The sequence below is a fragment of the Aedes albopictus genome, unplaced genomic scaffold (assembly GCF_035046485.1).
Source record: "Aedes albopictus strain Foshan unplaced genomic scaffold, AalbF5 HiC_scaffold_163, whole genome shotgun sequence".
NCBI lineage: Eukaryota > Metazoa > Arthropoda > Insecta > Diptera > Culicidae > Aedes > Aedes albopictus.
The window spans coordinates 25,827-47,934 of record NW_026916940.1 but is presented as its reverse complement, the minus strand read 5'-3'; the positions used below and the strand labels follow the sequence as shown (position 1 = coordinate 47,934).

The 22,108-nt window shown below is 41.6% G+C and overlaps 1 protein-coding gene across 1 annotated transcript in view; it reads right to left on the bottom strand.

Moving 5' to 3' along the window:
- Nucleotides 1-471: 471 nt before the first annotated feature.
- The window catches only part of LOC134284471 (mediator of RNA polymerase II transcription subunit 13-like), a gene marked incomplete at its 3' end in the record, with an annotated part of 32,887 nt that continues 11,250 nt past the window's right edge, over nt 472-22,108 (bottom strand). Inside the window, 1 exon segment of the mRNA XM_062843341.1 lies at nt 472-799. Coding sequence (XP_062699325.1) covers nt 472-799 — 328 coding nt within the window.

The window sequence follows — 22,108 nt, the reverse complement described above, 5'->3', positions numbered from 1 at the left end:
AGTACACATTCAGCTCTTATCCTACTCTTATCGCAGTTTATCGCGCGCACCGCCGACACCGATTTTGTGGCGCTTCTGTGGCTACGCAAGGAAGTCTATCAACCGCTTATTTGGCGCTTGAAAAGCACACGCGAAAAAAGGCGAAATGAAAGTGATAAAACCAACTACTTTTACGCGACGGTGGATCGCCTTCAACGGTAGCAAAAGCAACGCGTTGATAACGACCATCACCAGGAAAGAGAACCGCAACAAACGGGTTGAGTGTAGCTAGCGACCGCTTGACTAGAAAGCTGATTTGGTTTGATTGTCCCTAAATTTGATTTGCGATAACAATTTTTATGATATGAACAGCAAACAACTTGAATTAGCTGATACGAATTAGTTGTACGATTAATTTCAACGAACTCTTACGAAGATTCCCAAGCACAGACTACAAAATAAACATACACGTACTAATTTCCAAATACTTACCGGAAGACTTGAGCAGCTCGGGATCGACCAGCTCGGTTAGGTCCGGCTCCTCGCCGTACCAGAAAATCCACAGCTCTTTGGCGGCCGTCAGTGACAGTGGCGGATGGATGACCGACCCGCCCGTCACCGGACCGGGCATGCTTATTTCAAACACATTCTGGTCCTGTTCGGCGGGCTTGGGGGCGGCCACCCGCCGCCACACGCACAGGATGTCCACCTCGAGGCATTTCGAGTAGGACCGCAGGACCGGATCGTCCAGCGGGTAGCTGGACGCGTTCGGTCGTTCACCCTGTACCAACTTACGCCATTTGATACCGCACAGGTCGGTCTGAAAACGGGTGGAGAGAGTGAGAAAAAAGGTGATTGATTAGCTTTCATTGATGTAAAAGGATGGGATTATTTTTTGCTAGAGGGGCAAAAAATAACATAGATTCGTTGCTGACATTCCGGCTGGCCGCTTTCATCAAGTTTGTGATGAAAAAATAAAGCTGAAAAAGTGCAAACTTGTATATAACCACGTTGAAGGCCATCTACCACTGTTGATTATGTTTCTATCGAAAATTTCTGATGAGATTCACAGTAGGTCATAACCCAAGAAACATTTTTGTCAAATAGACTAGTAGAGGTTCTTAAAGCCATCATACAATAAAAATAAAAGGTATTTGGTTTTATGACGGTTCTCAAAACCGCTGAAAGACTAATTTGTCATCAAAGTTTTACTTGGGAAGGGGTCTGTGTCATTTGGTATCATTTAGCCTGTCATGTTGTCCGGTTTCCTTGAGACATTTGTGGAATCAGTTGTATGTGGCAAGCGAACGGATAACGATACAGTAGACGTTCGTTCGGTGCAAACGCTTTAACTGCAAGTCTGCTCAGTGCAACAATTTTGCAGTTATCGCACCGCAGTTATCCGTCAAAATGAAATGTCAACAACGATGCGATGTTTTTCATATGCACGTTTGCTGCGATGCGATGTTTTTCTAATGCAGATTGGCTGCATTATGCAGTAATTGACAGTTCTTTGGCGTCTGTCACTTGTTGCAGTTAGCAAACGTCTACTGTATCGTATGTTGTTCTAGTAATGAGAGCATTTGCCGTTTTCCTTGCATCGTTTGTACTGTTCTACTGACAGATAGGCGTATACTTATACATGGAATAGAATACTTTATTCCTGAGAAAGATTATAAACAAAAACCGAAACGTCGGAGTGACAACATTATACATTGTAATTTGCTTGATTCATGCATAAGACTGTCGAACCAATACAATTGAGGTTCCTAACAAACTCTAGACTACATCAGTTTAACAAAATCATCCACACAGTTGAAAACCACTGCGCCCTTGCTAGAGCATCACTCACGCGATTCTCTTCCGCTCCCGTTTCGAATTCACCTGACCTGCAAAAACTGTCTGAAATTTCCAATCACCACTGCTATGCTGGCGTTGAGCAGCGGCTGAAGAAGAGTCATCGACCGACGACTGCGTTGTGTTTAGACTCGCTGAACGTTCCGCTGTTTTGCAGCATCGTGAAAATGCTAATGTTTCTTTAATCGAATAACGCGCTTTTTTGCAGGGAAATTCTACAAGCTCAGCCTAACAGCCAGCGTTCGCATCATCGTGGATTGCCTGCGACTGCGATTGAGCTGCGGTCCGGTCATTAGATGATGAAGTGATTGGAGTGCTGGTGCAGGTCGCACCCACCTCACTGGCCTGCCCAATACACATCGGGGTCGTCGGAATCCAGAAACGAACGGGGCCCTGATGCGCGATGCGCTCAATCAATGAAGCCACACGTGCAGCCAGTTCTGTTTTCTACCGTCTATGCCCTCTACTACACACCAGTAGAATCTCCCCGGTACATAGGAGGTCGAAAGTGTGCGTTATTTCTCGCCGCCTGTCGTCATCGCCGTCGTCGACAACAGACCTGCTTGGACGATCTCGAATACCTCCATGGGAAAGCTGCCTAATGGGAAGGCGCATTGAACGGCCACCACCACCACAGCCACCACAAACCGTGGGATGAGAGGAACCCGGTGGTAGTGAAGACTACAGTATACGCTTTTTGTTGTTTTCATCTCTCACGGACCACGGCGGCGGTGATTCGAAGCGAGCGAGCAGTGAGCGGCCAGCCAGCAGACCAAATCAGGCTGGTTGTCGTCGGTCGCTGTCTGACGAGACGACACGGCTGGGTGGTGGTGTGATTTGTTCATGTATTCGTACTGCAAGCAAAAAGAGCCACTGACTGCTGCTAGCTGTGCGGCTTTCTAGGGTGGAACTGGAGTGAGTGACACACGGGTACCAGGCGAAGACCCCAGAGGATGGGAGAGGTGGGCACAAGGTAAATAACTGCCGTACTTGAGGAAACCCGCTTTTCGTAGTTCACGTCGATTCTCGTGTAGTAGCTCTTTACGGATGATGACGGTGGTGCAGGCGATGCGATGATTGAGGTAGGTGAAGGTGGTGTGGTGGATGTTGTTGATGACGATGAGCGTGAAGGTACTATGGTGCGGGCGGGCGGTCTCGATGGAACCCTGCCAGTAGCGAAACGATACGACTTTCGATTTGGTTGAGGCTCCGGCGTGCATGCAGACTACGAATGATCTACTTTTTTTGGGGCTGGTTGTTCAAAGAAATCCGTTCATTTGCGTCTATGTCGGGTCTATGCAACTGAGGTTTGCGTATGTGTGGGATTGGGCTATTGAGTACCGGATATATCTCCCTGCTGTATGACGTAGAGTGCAGGTTTGCCAATGGCACATGTGCTGAGAAGCTTCAAACAGGGATGATGCTGTTTGTGGTTCAATGTTTAACACTTGAGAGATCCGGAGGATGTGTGGTTTAGCATGACGGAAGCTACACAGGTAGGGGATTGACTGGGATTAGAATCACATCGAACGCGCGGAACGGAAAAAAGCTTCGTATCAAGGTTGTAGAGCAGTGTTGCTCAATCTGAGGGACATTAATGGGACCCACAGAACTATTCTTATTATTTTGTCTCCGATACAAATCATACGTATTGATGCTTAAATTAATTTTATATTCTTCTTCTTCTTGGCGTAACATCACCCCCCCCCCCCCCCATGACCCAGCGCAATAGCAACAATCGCAGGACGAAATACTTCTGGCCTCATCCTCCAAGAGATTGAGGAGGAGGTTTGGCCGGTTGAAAAACAGCAAGCGTGCTTCTGAAATACGGTGGGAAGCACTGGTGAGAGCGCTACACTGGGTCATTACCAGGTCATTAGGAATCAACGGAAGGTATCGTGTGTCCTATCTACAATAAGGGCGACAAGTTGGATTGCGAGAACTATCCCGCGATCACACTAGTGAGCGCTACCTACAAGATACTCTCCCAAATTGTATGCCACCGTCTATCACCAATTGCAAGGGAGTTCGTGGGGCAATAACAGGCTGGATTTAAGGGGGAACGTGCTATAACGGACAAGATGTTCGCCATCCGCCAGGTGTCGCAGAAATGCCGCGAATACAACGTACCCAAACATCACTTGTTCATCAATTTTAAATCGGCGTATGACACAATCGATCCAGACCAGCTATGGCAGATTATGCACGAATACGGATACCCGGATGAACTGACACGATTGATCAAGGCGACGATGGATCGAGGGATGTGCGTTGTTCAAGTATCAGGGACACTCTCGAGTGCCTTCAAATCTCGCACAGTGTTACGGCAAGGTGATGGTCTTTCGTGCTTGCTGTTTAACATTGCTTAAGAGGGTGTAATAAGGAGAGCGAGGATAAACACGAGCGGAACGATTTTCATGAAGTCCGTTCAGCTGCATGGTTTCGCTGACGATATTGATATTATAGCTCGCAAATATGAGATGATGGCGGAAACGTACATCCGACTAAACAATGAAGTCAGGCGAATCGGATTAGTCATTAATGTGTTGCAGAAAAAAAAACATGATAGAGGAATGACTGCGCCCGCCACCCAGAATTTCTATCGACGGTAATGAAATCGAGGCGGTTGAAGAATTCGTGTACTTGGGCTCACTTACGCCGAGAACAACACCAGTAAAGAAATTGGTAAGAAATCAAGCTTACTTTGGACTACACGGAACTCTACGATCGAACAAAAATCGCCGTCACACGAAGTTAACTATCTACAAAACGCTGATTAGACCGTAGTCCTTTATGGGCCCGAAACATGGACTCTACGTGCAGAGGATCAACGCGCCCTTGGAGTTTTCGAATGGAAGGTGTTGCGTACCATCTACGGCGGAGTGCAGATGGAAGACGGGACTTGTAGAAGGCGAATGAACCACGAGCTGCATCAGCTGCTGAGAAAACCAACCATCACCATCACGAAAATCAGGAGGCTACGGTGGGCGGGTCACGTCATCAGGATGACGGATAGCAACCCGATAAAAATGGTTCTCGAGAGCCATTCGAGCGGTACAAGAAGACGTGTTGCGCAGCGAGCTAGGTGAACCGATCAAGTGAAAGACGATTTCCGGACTCTTCACAGAGTGCGCAATGGAGACGAATCCTACGTACAGCAGAGAAGACTCAGATCTTAGTCTGACCGGTAAGGTTAATAAGTATTCAACGAGAGCACCTGCAGAACTGTCTGTTGGGACTGTCGGTAGTTTTTCCAGACAAATCAAGCTGCAGCAAGCGTTCATGGCACCAGTACAGCAGCTTGGTAATGTTGATTTGCAGTTCAAGGCAATTTCGAACCATGACAATGACTTTTAAAATGTTTATATCGTCAGCGTTCAAACTACAGAGGCTTTCCTGAACAGATCCGCCCACATCGTTGATAAACAGCACGAAGATGAAGGGGTCTAGAGGACACTACCTTGAGGAACGCTAGAAGATATGTCAAAGGACTTCGAGCTTTCAGAATTCACTTCTACAAATGCTTTGCGGTTGGAAAGGTACAGTAGTAGACATTCAGTATGTTTCAATAAAGCCTGTCCACGTTTAATTTCGGACACCTAAAAACAGCAGAATCTCCAAAAAGATGTTCTTCTTCTTCTTCTTTATGGCTCGACGTTCGCATCGGAACTTGGCCTGCCTCTCTTCAACTTAGTGTTCTTAGAGCACTTCCACAGTTATTAATTGAAGGGCTTTCTTTGCCTGCCATTGCATGAATTTGTACATTGTGTGGCAAGTACAATGATACACTATGCCCAGGGAGTCGAGAAAATTTTCCCGACCGGAACGGGAATCGAACCCGCCGTCTCCGGATTGGCGATCCATAGCCTTAACCACTAGGCTAACTGGAGACCCCAAAAAGATGTTGTAAACTTCAAATCAGAAAACTAGAAAAATATACATTTCATACACAGTTAGTTTATTGCATCAGCAGACATTTTAGTTATTTTCCAGAAATCTCGAATTTTAGGGCCTTATTTTCTATATTTACTGGATGCTTTGGTACCGAAATACTGGAACTCGTCAAAAGTGGTAGGTACTGTAGGCTTTTCTTGAGTAGACATCACATCTTGCTACTAGGAAGTCCGTATAGTGATTCCGAGGGCACTAACGCTTGTCTATCAACGTAAATTTGTGTCATAAAAGCAAATTTGGCCGGATTTCGTTAATCTGTTAAAATCAAAATTCAAACAGAACAAGCTCAACGATAATTTTTGTTCGCCCTTAGTTGCACTGGACAAGCTTTGAGGTGGCAATGGAGGCTGCAATTGTCCTAGAAGGCAACATCAGAGGTCCCCAAATCTTTTGCTTCGCTAAGCACATTTTGCCAATTATTACATACGGATAAATTCGTCATATTTTCCGAACTGATTGCAATTGCTTTGCACATTTTCCCACTGAATTACTGATCGTTGTAGGATGAGAAAGAAAGAATCCCAATTTCAAGCTACTCTACGCATAATCTCCGATGCAGTGATGTGCATACCAACCAGAAAATATTTTGTTTCGGTGACCACCGCATCCCATCCCATCCCGAACCGGAAAGTACACGAGAAGGAGGTCATCCTGTTGGACGGGCAGAATGTGTCCCACGCTGCAGTGCGCATGTGCAGGAATGTCATCGGCGGTGGCGATGATTTCCCTTTACAACAACGCAACGGTGCTAAGAATGTGTTTAGTATACCCTGCGTCGATAGGAGTCGCCGTCAGCGCCACCTCCAAGAACGACAAATTCAGTTCGAACTCGAACAAGCACAAGGCAGAAAACAGGTTTCCTTATCATCATCGGAAGGGATGCGTTGGCTGTGTGTCTTTCAATTAAGACAAACAGCTTCGTGGCGTCATCGCTATAGAGGTATAGGCACGGCACCACGAGCTAGAACATCGAAGAGTGATTAAAAATGTTGTACTGATAAGGAACTAACGACGACACGGTTTGGGCCAGCGAAAGAGTTCAGCCAGGGGTTGCGATAATCGTTATTTATGACAAGCGAAGACACGACGGTGTCCCGTCCCCGTCAAGCGTCCGGAGAGACGTTGTGTATTCTTGTTAGAGGAGGTGAGCTGTTTCTCCCTTGTGTACCCTACATATTCAGTAGGTATTTATAATTGAAAGGTTCTCGCTCGTGTGTGGGAACCTACACGATTCCTGGAAGGAAACATCGGAAGAACCTCTGTATTGAATGTTTTCTGCTAACGAGACACGCATACACTTGCATGCGCAGTTAAGGACGTTCGCAACCTACCAATACACTCTCGATGAAATGTCACTTTTGTGCTTAGGGAGCGTATCACCGAGAGAGAGCGAGCAGTCGGTATTTTTGGTATTATAAATAAAAGTATCCACATTGAGTTTTATTCGCTCTTCGCAACTTTTCGCCTCCGCCAGAGCCGTCTGTTTTTATTATTCTGTCGACAGTCAGTAACGGTGCAACTGTATTGGTATTCTTGGTATCACAATCATCTCCGTATTATGCTCCGTACAGCAACGGGAGATGATGACGATACCCGGCAATGGTATTAGTTAGTTTGATTAACCATTGCCGGATTCAACCCCTCTGGTCCATGGCTATGGGAATGCGAATGCGCGACTACTATGGGGATTGTTGTGGGGGGTTTTTATCGAACCGCTAGCTACCGCCTGTCAGCTTTGCTCGTGGCCGGGAGCAGGCACCGACCGACCGGTGCCTCGACGGCGGCTGAAGAAATCGTTGCTCTCCCGTCGCCGTTGTACGACGCTCTTCCTCGCGAATAGTCACGCGTTCAACCGTGAACGCAGCAGCACATCAGTGAGGTAGGCACGGGGAATTATGTGAAAATAAAAAAAAAACTGTAATAAAGAAATTTGCAAATAATAAAAGAGAATGAAGAAACCCCTCTTGATACAAGCGTTAAACAACAGAACGACAGCTATGAATATATGGGATACGATACCAATGCTGGTGGAGACTACCCAAACCGGACTCCCGACAGAGGGGGCGAGATTTGGTGTGTCTTTGGGAGGCCTCACCGTCTCCAGCATCGGTTTCTGGTGGCGTTTCGTTGCCCTCCTGACGTACGACGGACGAGGAGAGGGTATGGAAAGAGACCATTATGTACAGAAAACAGAACCATGGATGGTGGACGAAGCGTAAACCAAAGAAGCGAAGAATACCTTATATGTGTTCACAGGCAGGGGTAGCTCACGTTTCCCGCAGCTAGCGGCGCACGTGTCGTTGCCAGTACGTGAGCTGCACAAGTAGTGGTAAGTGTGGGTGTGATTTATAGGCTTTTGCGAGAAAGTTATCTCCTCCTCTGCATGTGTAGCGCTGGACGGTGTGCAACTTTTTCCGGAACAATCTCACATACCTAAAAGGTTTGGTTCCTGAGGCTGGGTAAGCTGCAATCCAAATATTTGATTGAATAACGTTGTTATTGGATTGATCGACTTGAATTCCTAACATTTCTGTTTGGCAATTCTGACCTGCGACAGGCGCAAGCAATAAAGACTAGTTCTCACGTAAGGTCAGTGCAGCTAACTCGGTAAACACGAAGTGGTTTATTTAACAAAATCAAGCTTAAGGTCTCCTTCTTGGCGTCAGCATGTCATACAAATTCGTAGGTGTAACAGTACCAGACCGCTGTTATGTGAATTGCCTAATTCTCGTCCATTTCAAAGCACAGAGATTTAGGGATAATCACTGACTCTAAGACAAGATTGATGTAATCCTCCGACGGACGAAGGCTACCTTGGCCACGTCCTTGCGACAGGTGAGGGATGGGAAAGGAAGATTAGTTGGACACCTAGAAGAAAAGTATGTAGAGACTTCTACGTCCTCTCAGGACTGGTGTCACGGGAATTTGGGTGTTGTTAGTGGAAGGGTAGAGTCCAACGGATACGTTTGGTCGTTTAGGCGAAACCGATATACAGCTACAAACTCATCAAATTTTATGAATAGCAGTTCTCTAGAGACTGACTTCTACTATCGGATCCCGGACATCCAGCAACAATATCATCAGAAAATACACTGAAATTACGCGAAAATGAAGACGGCACCCTGATGGAAATAAGATAAACTCTCACAACAATCGAGAATTATCCTACTCAACACTACATGATCCGCTAAATCGTGAGGGAAGAGAAATATGTTGAACGCCGAAGATCAATTGGCAAGCACTTTTCGAGATAAAATTTGCGGAAGGCATAGCACCGCCAGCCGTTTCTCAATTTGGTTGGCAATATTCAAAACAACACGGAGCTAAGAAAACGCGCGACAGTTTTTAGGACGAATCCGCTCGCGCGCACAGCCTGCTGTGTTCTACGAGCACTACCACAGTTATTAACGGAGAGCTTCCTCTGCCAGAATGACCATTTTGCTTGTGTATATCGTTTGGCAAGCATGAAGATATCAACCAAGAATCATAGCATATGGACATTTCTTTAACTGATTTCACGATACACTACAGCGCCCGTTCGCTCGTTGCAAACCCGCTTTTTAGTTGCAAGCAGTCTTGTTAGCGATCACAGTCTTTGACACCTTTTCGTCGATATTCGGCTGCCTTTGTCTCCAACATTCGCAACACAAGCGATCAAACTACTGTACGGAACAAAAATGTCGAATGAATGCGCTTGATCACGATTGCGTCTACGGGAGATGGTTCGGTTTTTGTTATTCCTGTCTTCCCTATAAAGAGAGCTGTTTTGGATAAATGTATGTGTTGTAGTCGATTTATCACACACGAATAAACTAATATCATACCAATCTTAATCAAAATTGGCTGAAATCTTTCAAAAAGCTGGAATTAGACAAATGTCATCGTGTCAGACGACGATGATTTGATCCACTTTTTTGTTTATTGATCTTCGTTCTGCCACTCGTGTTGTGTGTAAGAGGTAGCGGTCGCGCTCGAATGAAACAAAGCAAGCTGACACCCGACCACGGCAACGAAACGAAGGTAGTGAAAAGTGTCGAATGTTTACAAGCCTGGTTGCAAGTTCGCTAATTGCAAAATTTGACAAGTTTGTAATTAAAAAGAAATCAAGTGTCAAATTCGTGCTGTCAGTGCATTTCGATGCACTTTAGTGTCAAAGTGACGCTGCAATTAGCAAATGGCATTCGCTCGTTGCAAAGTAAACATCGTGAGAATATTAAAAGTTTGTAAAAAGATCGCCTACAACTTTTTTCTGCAAAATAGCTGTAAATTCTTTCAAAGTTGGACAGTTCAGCAGTTCAGTGAAAAATTGCACAAAGGATAAGCATAAAGGAGATCAAGGAATGTTGGCATTACGAAAAGTTCCTGGACCGAACGGAAACCGAACCCGTCACCCCTCAGAGTGGTTTAGCTGAATATCTTTGCGTGTACCGCTTGGGCTACATGCATCCAAAGATATGAACAGGAAACAGCAAAAGCGGTCAGAATCCAGACATCTTTACAGATGTAATTCTCCTATTGTTCACGAAATAATTGTAATTCTTCACACAACTACTTTCATGAACAACAAATCTGGCGTTGGATTTGAATAGATCGTATGTTTGCTAAGATTCCTCGATCTTGAGGAACACTATGTCTATGATGTCGAACATGTAGTTTTAGTACAGGTTGTAGTAGTACAGGTCCGAGAGGTACAACATGTCCCTCTCCCGCGCAATTCCACAGTTTCGTGGAGACACTGGAGGATACGACCACTTCCTCGAGTTCGATAGGCTGGTAAGAAAGCTGAAGACGACAGGTGTGACCTGGTTGAAGAAGATCTGGTGTCGCAGCACTTTCTAACGTTACCGGACTCATATGACCCCCCTTGTGACAGCCTTGGAGAATGCGAGTGAGAAAGATTAGACCTTGGCAAAGGCAAAGCAAAGGCTGTTGGCAGAAGAGTCGAAGTGTGCAGACCATGTGGAAAATGGACAATCGGAGTTGAAGAGGAAACACCTGCAGCGTTCACAGAACAACAGGAGAAAAAGCAGAAGTTTACCGGAAAATGTCATGGCTGCGGGAGACGGGGACATCTCAAAAGGGATTGCCACTGGCAGAATCATTCCGAAGCATGGGATCAGGAGAGGGAATCGGTGAGTTTCATGATCATGGCAGATAACGAAACAAGGCGAACCAAGAGATAGATTGTGTTCACACTCGATTCATGCTGTAGCGATCACTTGGTAAGCGACAAATCCCTTTATCTCTTGCTTGCGAATGCTGAGCGATCCCGTTAAAATCAACGTTGCGAAACAAAGGCAGGATACACTTGCTGAAAAAGAAGGAAGGATCAAGGCCGTTTGGGGCCGTACACAAATTCCCGCTTTAAGGGGGGAGGGGTTTTGCAGAACGTGACGATTCTTACAACAAATATTGAGGTCCCATACAAAAAGTGTGACATAAGGGGAATGAGGGGGTGGAAAAATGTCGATTTTTGCGTGACATGATTTGTGTATCACCCAGAGAGTAAAAAATTCGAAAATTGAAAGTGAAGATTGACATTCTCATTTTTTCATTCGTGTTTGGCCACATTCATTGTCAGCTGAATGCCTCTCTTTTTTCATTCAATTCTCTGTCACGAATATTTTTTCGCACGTCGTAAAATGTCCAATTTCTGTTAACAGACGCACAATCCGACTTAATGGACAAATAGAGAACATAATTAATATTCTAATTAACTACTATTCACAAGTTTTGAGGTTATTGGAAGTATAATCGGGAGTTACGGTCCAGTTTTATTTCTCAGTGAAAATTGTCAGTGACAGAAAAATGAATGAATAAGTGAAAAAATTCATTCACCAAAATGAATTTTATTTTGATCCCTCAGTTGAGAGTCTTCAAAATTCACGTTGAATTTCACTCATTGAAAATGAAAATTTTAAACTCTGGTATCACCCCTTAGCAATCGCAACTTGATGTCAGTCAAGAAAATGACGGAAGCAGGCATCGATGTCTTGTTCTCTGCTGATACAGCGGTTTTTGAAAAGGTGCAAAAGAACAATAGTAACTGGTCGCCTGAAAGGAAATTTTGATAAAATCGAGCTGTTTGCGTAAGATCCATGCACGAATGCATGTATGCAAGCTGAAAAGCAAAGCAAGGACTGCCAAGTAGAATTTGAAGCGCTCGTTGAAGATAGTACACCTCAAGTAAGCAGAGTTTCTCTTGAGGCAGAGGGAGGATATGAAACGGAAGATGGTTACCAACAATCTTCCTATGAAGGACAACCCGAAAGTGTTGGTGAAGATTGGTTTGGCAAAAATGATAATAGAGATATCGCTGGTACTGAAACCCACAAACGCATAGATGATTGGGCAAAGAGACGGATCAACTCTAGTAACACAAGGAGCCACGAACATCAAGCGCAGTAGACAAAGCTGGCAGGAAGGCAGTGTACTTGGGAAGATACTCGGATGCTTCTCTGGCTACAGACCCAGCTGAACGGACTCAAGCCGACGTGAGCTATGCTGCCATTTGGAGTTGGACGATTGAGAGTGATAGCAATCGCTCCGGTTTAAAAGCATAGCAACCAGCTTTGTTATTTAGTACAGACGTATTAAGGACAAACGTCTTGACATCCCGCTTCAACAGTGCATGAGAACTTCAGACGCACAAACCTAAAGAAGCAAGCTTCAAACAACAATGCATTTTATTATTCTGATCTTTCTCACTTGTAATAAGCTTAAAATAAGAAACTCAGGTGCGCTGGTTTTGTTTACGAAGAGATTTGTGCCCTCAAAATCGTGAGTAGGCGCCGAAGTTGGCCATTGTGGCGGCCGTTTTGGGATTCTAACAAGTCTGTCCTTAAATAGAGCTTGTCGTTATTTCACAAGTGTTCGTGTCGTTACTCGAAGTCAAGTCCCACAGCCATCAGATTTCATCAGAATTCTAACAGATGTTTGTCCGCATCCCTGGCAAATATTCATTCAATCATAAGCTCAGCACCAATAATTTCACTCAAAAATGTGAAGTTTATGGATGAGCCCTGTGAGGCCGACGTTTAAGTTCTCGAATTTTCCAGAATATTGATTCTGGCCTAATTTAGGTACAAAACGAAGTCATCGGTTGATGAAAACATGCAAATTATATGCGGTCTCTACTGATACGCACCACGTCTCGCTCGTCTACGTCTAGATACAGATTTTCGAGTCTTCGGAGCGGTCGGTGCAGATAAATATGTGCCAATGGCAACACTGCAAACGAGACTTAAAAATCATAAACAAATCCAATAGATATGTACCTATATGTATCGTTATGAACACAGTTAGTAGAAGTAACTTTCTGCGTCTTAGCGTGCGTTTTTTTAGGATGGGAGAAAAATAATATTCGCCTCCTGGAGGCACGGAGATCGTATCGGGCCATAAAGAAAACACAACGAATAAAGAAAGAGCGAACCAACAGCCAAGCAACCGGGAAAATGATGATAAATGCCGTGTTGTCATAGTATCATTATTCCCGCATCGCACAGTTCAGCAAGCTTCGATCGCACTTGGTTGAGGGGGGTTGCGTTGCTGCTCGCACTAGCTAGACGTTGGTTGGTGGTATGTGTTTTTACCAGTACCAACAGACAATGTTGAAAATTAAAAGTATCGTTGTGTCGTCGACGGTAGGGATTCCTAGAGCGAGCCGAACCGGTACTTGTTCCAAGTCCAAATCTGTACCTATATTGATCCGAATATGCGACTAGAAATGCCCCGCACCTGGTAAGAAAGATCCGAATAAGCGACCGATCGTGTTCAAACTCGATCGTATTCGCGAGCGCATACAAATGCGCATTGCGCAAATTTTAGTAAAGAGGTTGACATTGACATCAATTGCACCCACCACAGTGTAGGCACAAACAGCGCGCAGCGGTGAGAGCGGAGCGAGCGCGACTTGACGATCGACGCCATCAACGAGGAAAAACAGCTCACTTGGACTCACCAGCACCACACTTGGCTTCTATCTACATTGAAGAACGACAAACGGGCGAAAATATGAATCAGCATCAGTCAGAGGAGACACGCGACCAGAGAGATATCGCACGCGTCATTCGTATCATATTGTGCGGCTTTGGTTGTGTGGATGGTTCGACGTAGCCTTATGCTAATTTGATAAACATTCGCAATACAACTGAATAAAGTTTGAAATATCTGGACGCACCGCTGGACTAAGGGATCACTTGAACTATTGAGGAATGCCTAAGCCATAACCATCCGGCAGCTACGTCAGGAAAGGAACAGTTAGATTCAACGATGTTGCCCACCACGTTTCCCCGCGTACAATAGAAGAAGGTACATTGGGGTTGTTAGAAATTATGTACTGTGTAGTGATCATCATATAGAGGAAGGTTGACTAAAATGCTTCGATAGGCTATTCTGTCGAGTTTCGGTACTTCATATCTCAGCGTTACAGATAGGATATCTGTTCACTTACTAAGCATATATGTACGCTCTCATTTTCATCCTACACATAAGAAAAGCATTGAAGCGTTGTTGGTTTGTTAGAAGTGAGTACGAATGATAACAAGAAGAACGGAATCAATCGGTGCCGTAATCGCTTTGTTTTCAGGATGAATTTGAGAGCGTTAGATTAACAAGGACACGGTGACCCTATTTACTCTTTGTACAAATATAATATAATATAATATAATATAATATAATATAATATAATATAATATAATATAATATAATATAATATAATATAATATAATATAATATAATATAATATAATATAATATATTACTTAAAAATCTTTGCTTTGCATCTACTTTATTCCTCCATACGCCAACATATTTTGAACACTAACATTTGTTTTTGTCGTAAGTGTCCAAAAAATATTGGCTCGCCGCTGTGTCCAAAATATGATGGTTCCCCTATTCCACCAACACTCCAATATTCGCATGAATTTGAACAGACGCAGAGGTATATTCGGTCCGATGTGGATACAAACGATTGCAATCATCACTTCCTCCCTGTTTCCCACATTGACATGCAACCTGCGTGGCAGGCATCTTAAGCCTTTTCATGTAACAGGTCCGTGTATGCATTTGTTTACAAGAGGTGAACAACAGCTGCTAATACGGACCTGTCATCTCCTTAGAAGAACTGTCAAAGACCGTAAAAATCATCTGATCTAAGACGTCAAATGAAAAAGCCCAATGTCATCTAAAAAAAGAAGATCACCTACGCTCACACACTGAAGATGCCTGCGGTCAATCAAGCTCAAGTTCTGTACAACTTCTGATTGAAGATTGTTGGCTTAGACTTCATACCTATCTGCGAATGGTTCTAATAACAAATTAAAAAAATATTACTCTATTCTCATTAAGGTATCACGGACATAGCACAATGTAAAACCCATAACATTGAATCATAAATTGAAATCAAAATTCAAAACTATTTAAAGTAACCAAACATAAACATTGTTTTGAGCGTTTTGAGTAAACAATTTCAGACCACTTCACCCTAGAGCTGCCTTGTTGTGAACCGAAGACCATTCATGAACCGCGCCGAGTTTTCATCTCCTCTTCAGCGGGTGTTTGCGTTTGGTTTGGCGTATGGCTGAGGAAGGAAATCCTTGGCCTCGCTGCTTGAATGCTGCCTGCCTAGCTACCTAACCAACCAACCGAACGTGGAGGCCCGCCGCCGTTGTTGTTGTTTTGGCGGCCATTCACAAGAAAACTAGCCAAGCCACATAAAACGTAGGCATAGCCAAGAAACAGAGAGAGCTACGGCCATTCGAACAGGATGAAAGGTGAATGGATAGAAGAAGCGAAAACTGATTATTCAACGCAACTACACGTACCAAGCAGAGAGTGGTAATGCTGCTTGACCAGTAGCCCCAGTTCCAACAACAGTTTTTTTTTCCTTCATTGGTTGGTTGAACGCTGGCTAGCAAGCGGATCTCATCGCGAAGAGAGTCCCCGCATGGTCAAAAGTACGACGACCTGTTTAGGCGTTTAAGCATGTATGCATTGCAGAGTGCTAGTGAACGTTTAGTAGGAATGTAGGCCACATATTTGGGGAGCGGTACTTTAAGTTAAGCATGGTCCGGCCTATATTAACTTAGGCGAATTCTAAGAAAGTGAAGTGTATTTGGCCTAAATTCTTCGAGTGCACAGGCATCGGTTTTGAACAGTCTAAGGGCAAATTATTTTTCAAAAAATGATCTGGAAATCTATAGTGACTATATGACGCAAGTTGAACTTGCTCGACGTTGCTGCATCCTGCTCTTACCCGTTTGTCGACATCTGGGTAAGAGCAGGATGCAGTAACCTTGCAGCAAATTCAACTTACGTCGTAAAACAGGACTTATGAAAATTATCGATAACTCAAATGAAACCTTTCAACCTATATTGTGTGTTTCAAATACAGCAACTGAGCTAATACATAGTTTTTACATTAGAAAATGCACTGGCCGAAATATAAGTACATACAACGTTGGCTTTGGCCCTGTAGAAGGAAATGATATGTTATGCAATCTTACGTATCTTGTAAGATCTATACTAAGTTTTCCTTATTTATGAAATCTCCACACATGACTAATACAGTCTGCTAAGTCTTAACCCCCATTCAACTTTATGAACAGACACTCGACTGTTTTTGTGCTGTTTTCACCTACGACTACGACTACGACTAGCAACGTCCATTCGACATGATGCTGTCATCATTATTCCTGTCTAGAACATTTTGGGTCGCAACAGCCATAGCGTCAGCGAAATGTATCTTATGATTTCAGTATTGCGGAGCATCTTTGTATAGCTGGGTACCTTAATTTCAAAATATCTAAATCAATTAAAGAGTGTGTGCGATATTTTACACCAAATGATGCCGATCACAAAAAATTGCTTTAAAAATAATACGATAATATTGTTTTTCACAAACAATTTCGCTGCTATGTCGACATCATTAGAAAAAGTTTGTTAGACTGACGAATAGTCATAATATTATATTAAGCTGAGTATAAACCTACAAAAAAAACAAACAATCTGGTACACTGATCTATCGTTTTTAGCACCTCTGATTTTGACTCCAGTAACCCAGTAACAACAATGTGCACAAATGTGTTACACAATGACTGGTGTTTTCAAGCTATCTTATTCTACTCGGAAATAATATTGTGCAATGGTAGTTTTAAAATTTTCCAAAAAAATCACCATTCCTATTTCTATTAAGTTACATCTCAACTTAAACTGAAATTTAAAAATCAAAATGTTTTTGACATCTAAAAAATATTGGAAAATTGATCGAAATGTGTCTTTGGCGGGCCTCTGGGCCTAAAAATTCTTAAGTTGCCTCTAAGTTGCCTTTGGCTGAAACCAATCTTAACCCTCTAGAGCACCATCGATTTTCGATGAACTCGGGATAAACGAAATTACATGAATATGATGCAATATTTTTTTAGAATACACGAAAAGAATTTTGAGCTATTCAAACCAACAAAGTATTTTTTGTAGTAAAGAATAAATTTGCATTATTCTAAACAGATTATTAATTGAAATGACTATGTATTGTTTTCAAAACAAAACCAAGATATGATTGAAAATCAAAAAAGGGACCAAACCTGCCATTTTGTTTTTGAAAAAGAAACGCAAGTGAAACTTCAGAGATCTCGAGTTATCCAAGAAAGTAGATGTTCCAATTTCATTTATTGACCTCTGTTGGTGTAACTTGTAGGATTGAAACAGTTTTGGAGTAGTCGAACTGGACAGCTTCAAAGCTGCAAGTATATTTAGCCGTTAATCGGAAGTTTTCACCAAATGTACACAAATAATCCATACATTTCTGTTTTATTCTACGGTACGAAATCCCTCTAAAACAAACGAATAACTGTATTAAATGTGCACTGCTCAGCGGCAAACTAATCAACTAAACTACTGAAACTTGTTTTAAAAATATAACTGAACTATTGTAGCTTATCAGCTACTACGTGATCGCAAACAACGTAACATTAGTGAATTGGCTTAGGGCAATGATTACGAGTGGATTTGCATACCACATGCATACGATAAGCCCACAAATGTCAGCCACAATCGAAATTACATAAATGTATCGGGGCGCAAAGATGAGTCGGTTGTTTCACACATTTTACCAACTGTCGCACTACACAGTGGTTGCGGCAACAACCATTGGTGTAAATAGGGAGTGGCCAGAGGAAGAAGGGGTTGGCCCTCTCCAGAAAAATCCATGCCGGAAAAAAATCACGTGATTTAGGCAAGAAGTATCTATGGAATAGTTCTGCAGTATAATAAAAATATATCAACATGGCCATGCACCCCCTAGACCAATAACCTATTTACGCTTATGGCAACAACCTCTATGAAAAAGTGGATTGAACGTTTAGCTGTTCTTCGGAAAGCTAGTCCATCAAATGCTTCCGTAGTATCTATTATGTGTCTGTTTTTTTTGCAGAAAACACATTCATGGAGACTTGGTAGACTATTGAACGCCGTTCTTTTGATACGGACAAGCTTTATGTGCAATGAATTTAAAGGTCGATAAGTTTAGATTTATGTTTTGTGGAATTTTTCGTCAATAAAAAAATGCATTTACTGCCAGGACCTGCTAAAAGGTGAATAGAAAACTAAACAGATTTTATCGATAACTCCCAATAACTACATTGAAAAAAAAAACTTCTTTTGTCACTTAGAACAGCATTTTTGTTAAACACTTCATGCGCAATAAATTAAAAAGTAAAATGTTATTTCTTATGAATTAGATAAGTAATAAAAAAATAGCAAAACAAATGTAACATAATATTTGTTTAACCCTTATGTGGCCGACAGGGTACCCGGGTACCCAGCATCCATTTAAAATACACAGTGTAGAAAAAAAGAAAAAAAATTGTAGGACACAACGGTTAAATAAATTAAACAATATTTGTTTCAATAAAACGGCTTTGATTTAATAAAAGCTTAATTTTTTCGTAGTTATTTCTAATTTTTTTTTTAATTTTCAGGGAAAGCAATTTGTAAGTTGAATGAGAACTTTTTTACATTTTCCAAAAGCGTTACCGTCGTTGGGGGTGAGAATGGGTCAAAAAAGGATACTCAAAGATTGTTTGTTAAATAACAAATGCAATTGAAGTCGGAATAACTTTTTATTTGGTATGTATACTCTCCTATGTGGTAATGATAGTTTAGCAAGAAAGCATCACGTTATATGAATTGCCTACTTAACTACAAATGATTGAAAGTTGACCCAATCTACCCCTTAGAGTGGGTGAGATGGGTCAAAGTATTCGAAATCACTTATCTAAGAATATAAGGTAATTTTATTAATGATATCTAGTAAACCTACTTAAAACATAATGTAATCATGACGAATAAAAAGTTAGGTAATTTTAAAAGATGATTAATCCACCTAAAAGGGCTAATATAACCGAAAAAATGTTTGAAAGTTGACAAAATAACGTTTGCATACTGTATCACCATTTTTGCCATCATCATCTTCTTTAAGAGTTTCAACCTCCATGAGAGGAGGGGAGATTACAATGAGGGAGGGGCGCATTGAAAGATTGATTGTAAAAAAACATGATAGTTTTAGTATACTGCATAAGAAATGTTTAGTCAAACCCTCCGTTATAAACTCTTATGTACATAATCATAGGCCTCTATATTGCTAAAACAAATCACTTCATCTCAAAATAGAGGGTCGTTCAAATATTATGTTAAGTCTATTTTATGGGCTTACGATATTGCAGTACACTAAAGATTAGCTGATGATTAGAGGAGCTGTCCAAACGCATGGGTGTATTGTTATAAATGATTTTAGGCACTAAACGTATTAACACACTGGTTTGACACTTCTCGACATATTTTTGAAAGAAAGCGTGCTTTTATGAAGATACGGTGAACATGGCACCACTCTAACGTTAAATGGGGACTGGATAACAAGTTGAGTTTTTAGTTAAGGTTATGTGCACTTGATAACTTGCTTGACCCAATCTCACCCCCATTCTTAATATTTAGACATAGGGTCGAAAATATTGAGTTTTTAAATAAAAATAGCAATGACAGCCCGCTTTTTTTCATTACATCAACCAGGTAATACCTACAGCTATTCACTTATAAGAAAATTTATGGTTAGGTACTTGTGTTAAACATAACGAAGGAGAAATTTTTTCAGAGTGATTTACAAGTAGTTTCGTCATATAAGTTAAAAACGATTATTGCAAAGCATCTTATTCTGCATCATGACGTGTAAAAACATCTCCTCTTTGAAATAATATAAAGTTTGTAATATAAATTAACGATAGTTGATGAGCTATTTCAAATTTTATGTTTCTCTGTTTTGACCCAATCTCACCCCCTAGTCCCATTGTCACCCCCATCGACTGTATGTAATTTTTGGACGGCACCTTAGTGTGGAAATGCTTATAGAACAATAAGCTGAGATACATTCTTTGTTACTGTTAGGACATTAAAAAGTTATGCCAAAAAGAAGAAAAAGTAAGGATGTTTTGCAGATTTTTTTGGAAAAATATACAATAATATTGCCAAAGGGCGAAAGATCTAGAAGTGTTCATAAAGTTATATCTGGTAAAGTGCTGTGAAAAATGTATAACTTTGAGTTATTAGATTTTTTTTTTCTCTCTCCGTTTCTGGTTCAGACCTCTTGGTGCATAAAGCAGTTATTAGATTACTTGGGAGTGTATTCAATCACTTCAACAATTAGCTTGTCGTAATCAGGTAAAGCGATTTTGGGTTCCAGGGCACTGCGGAATTGAAGGAAACGAACAAGCCGATATGTTAGCAAGACTTGGAACGTCTCATCAATTCATAGGGCCAGAACCATTTTGTGGTGTGTCTGGTTGTTCTCTCAGAATGGAGTTTAAAACATGGGAACATGAGAAAATAAAATCTAACTGCAAAAACACCACTTCTGCGAGGCAGTCGAAACGTTTCATAAAGCCGAACGTTTCAAACACTCGCAATATTTTCTAAAAATTATTTCAGTTCTTTTACTGGCCTATTAACAGGTCGTTGTCCGAGCCGGTATCATCTGAAGCTGATTGGAAAGTTTCAAGATGATATGTGTCGCTTTTGCGGCATAGATACAGAAGTCTCGGAGCATTTGCTGTGCCGGAGGATTTTAAAGATCGTTTTTAGAGAATTCCTTGCAAGAGTGAATTGCAAAAAATTGGATATAACCTTCACAGATTGTTGACAAATTGTTTGAAGAATTCCTTGGCATTGACGAAAGTTTGGTATAGGAAGACTATTCAATCTGTTCTGTAAGGTACCTAATTTCATTCTATCTAAAACGAAGCATTGAATTACTGTTTGTTTCTTTTTTTGGTTCCGTAATCGCTTTGTTTTTAAAAAAGGATGAACTTAAGAGCAAAACTTTGGGTAACTATGTTGTTTATGTTGCAAGAAATGGAGAAAACAACAACACTGTTGCCCAAAGTTTTGCTCAAACAGCATCAAATTAGGCAAGGAATCATAATACCCACGCTTTTTGCACCATTTCATTGCAGAAACGGAGATTTGACCTTCTCACCATGCTGAAATTCAGCTCATTACTACAAATTTAGTACTTCACCGATCTGTCCTATTTCAAACCGATTGATTTGAATTTTTGTACAGAGTTAGATACTTTACGTGCCTAACTTCATACAAAATTTCAAATCAATCGGTTTGAAATTGACTTTGTTATAGCGGCAAGTGCCCAAAAAAGGTACACCTGCCCAAACGGTACAATACCCTATAATCGTGTAATTTGGAATTGATTGAGTTATAACGGAAGTGTCCAAAATATCAGCCACTGTTCAAGTGGCGCGGTACCCTACTGAATTCCGAAAAATTCTATAGAATGAGTTTTACAAAAAAATAAGATAAACATCGTTCAGGAGATTTTTGTATCAAATATTTTAAGCATTCCAACATTATAATTATATATAAGGATAAAATATAAAATGTAAAAAAATAATGTTATGAAACTTTATTTTGGGATAATTTATTTGAGCACTTATTGCTGAAAAGTTGCAAGCGTTCAGTTTTTTGAAAAACATAATATATGTAAACTAGCTGTCCCGGCAAATGTCGTACTCAGAGCTGGTAGCAATCAGGTGGCAAAATAATAGTGATTTTAGTGACCAAAATTATCAAAAAAGTGATCAAATAGTGACTGGAAAGTGACCTCAAAGTTGTTGGAAACTTGAATTTATATGCTGAACATTCAATGAATTAACGAATTCCCAAGGAAACCAATGCATCATTTTTAGCTAAGCGAGAGTTTGTGTCTGACAAGACGACAAAAAAATCTTGGAATAATTCTCGGTGAAATAAATGTGAAG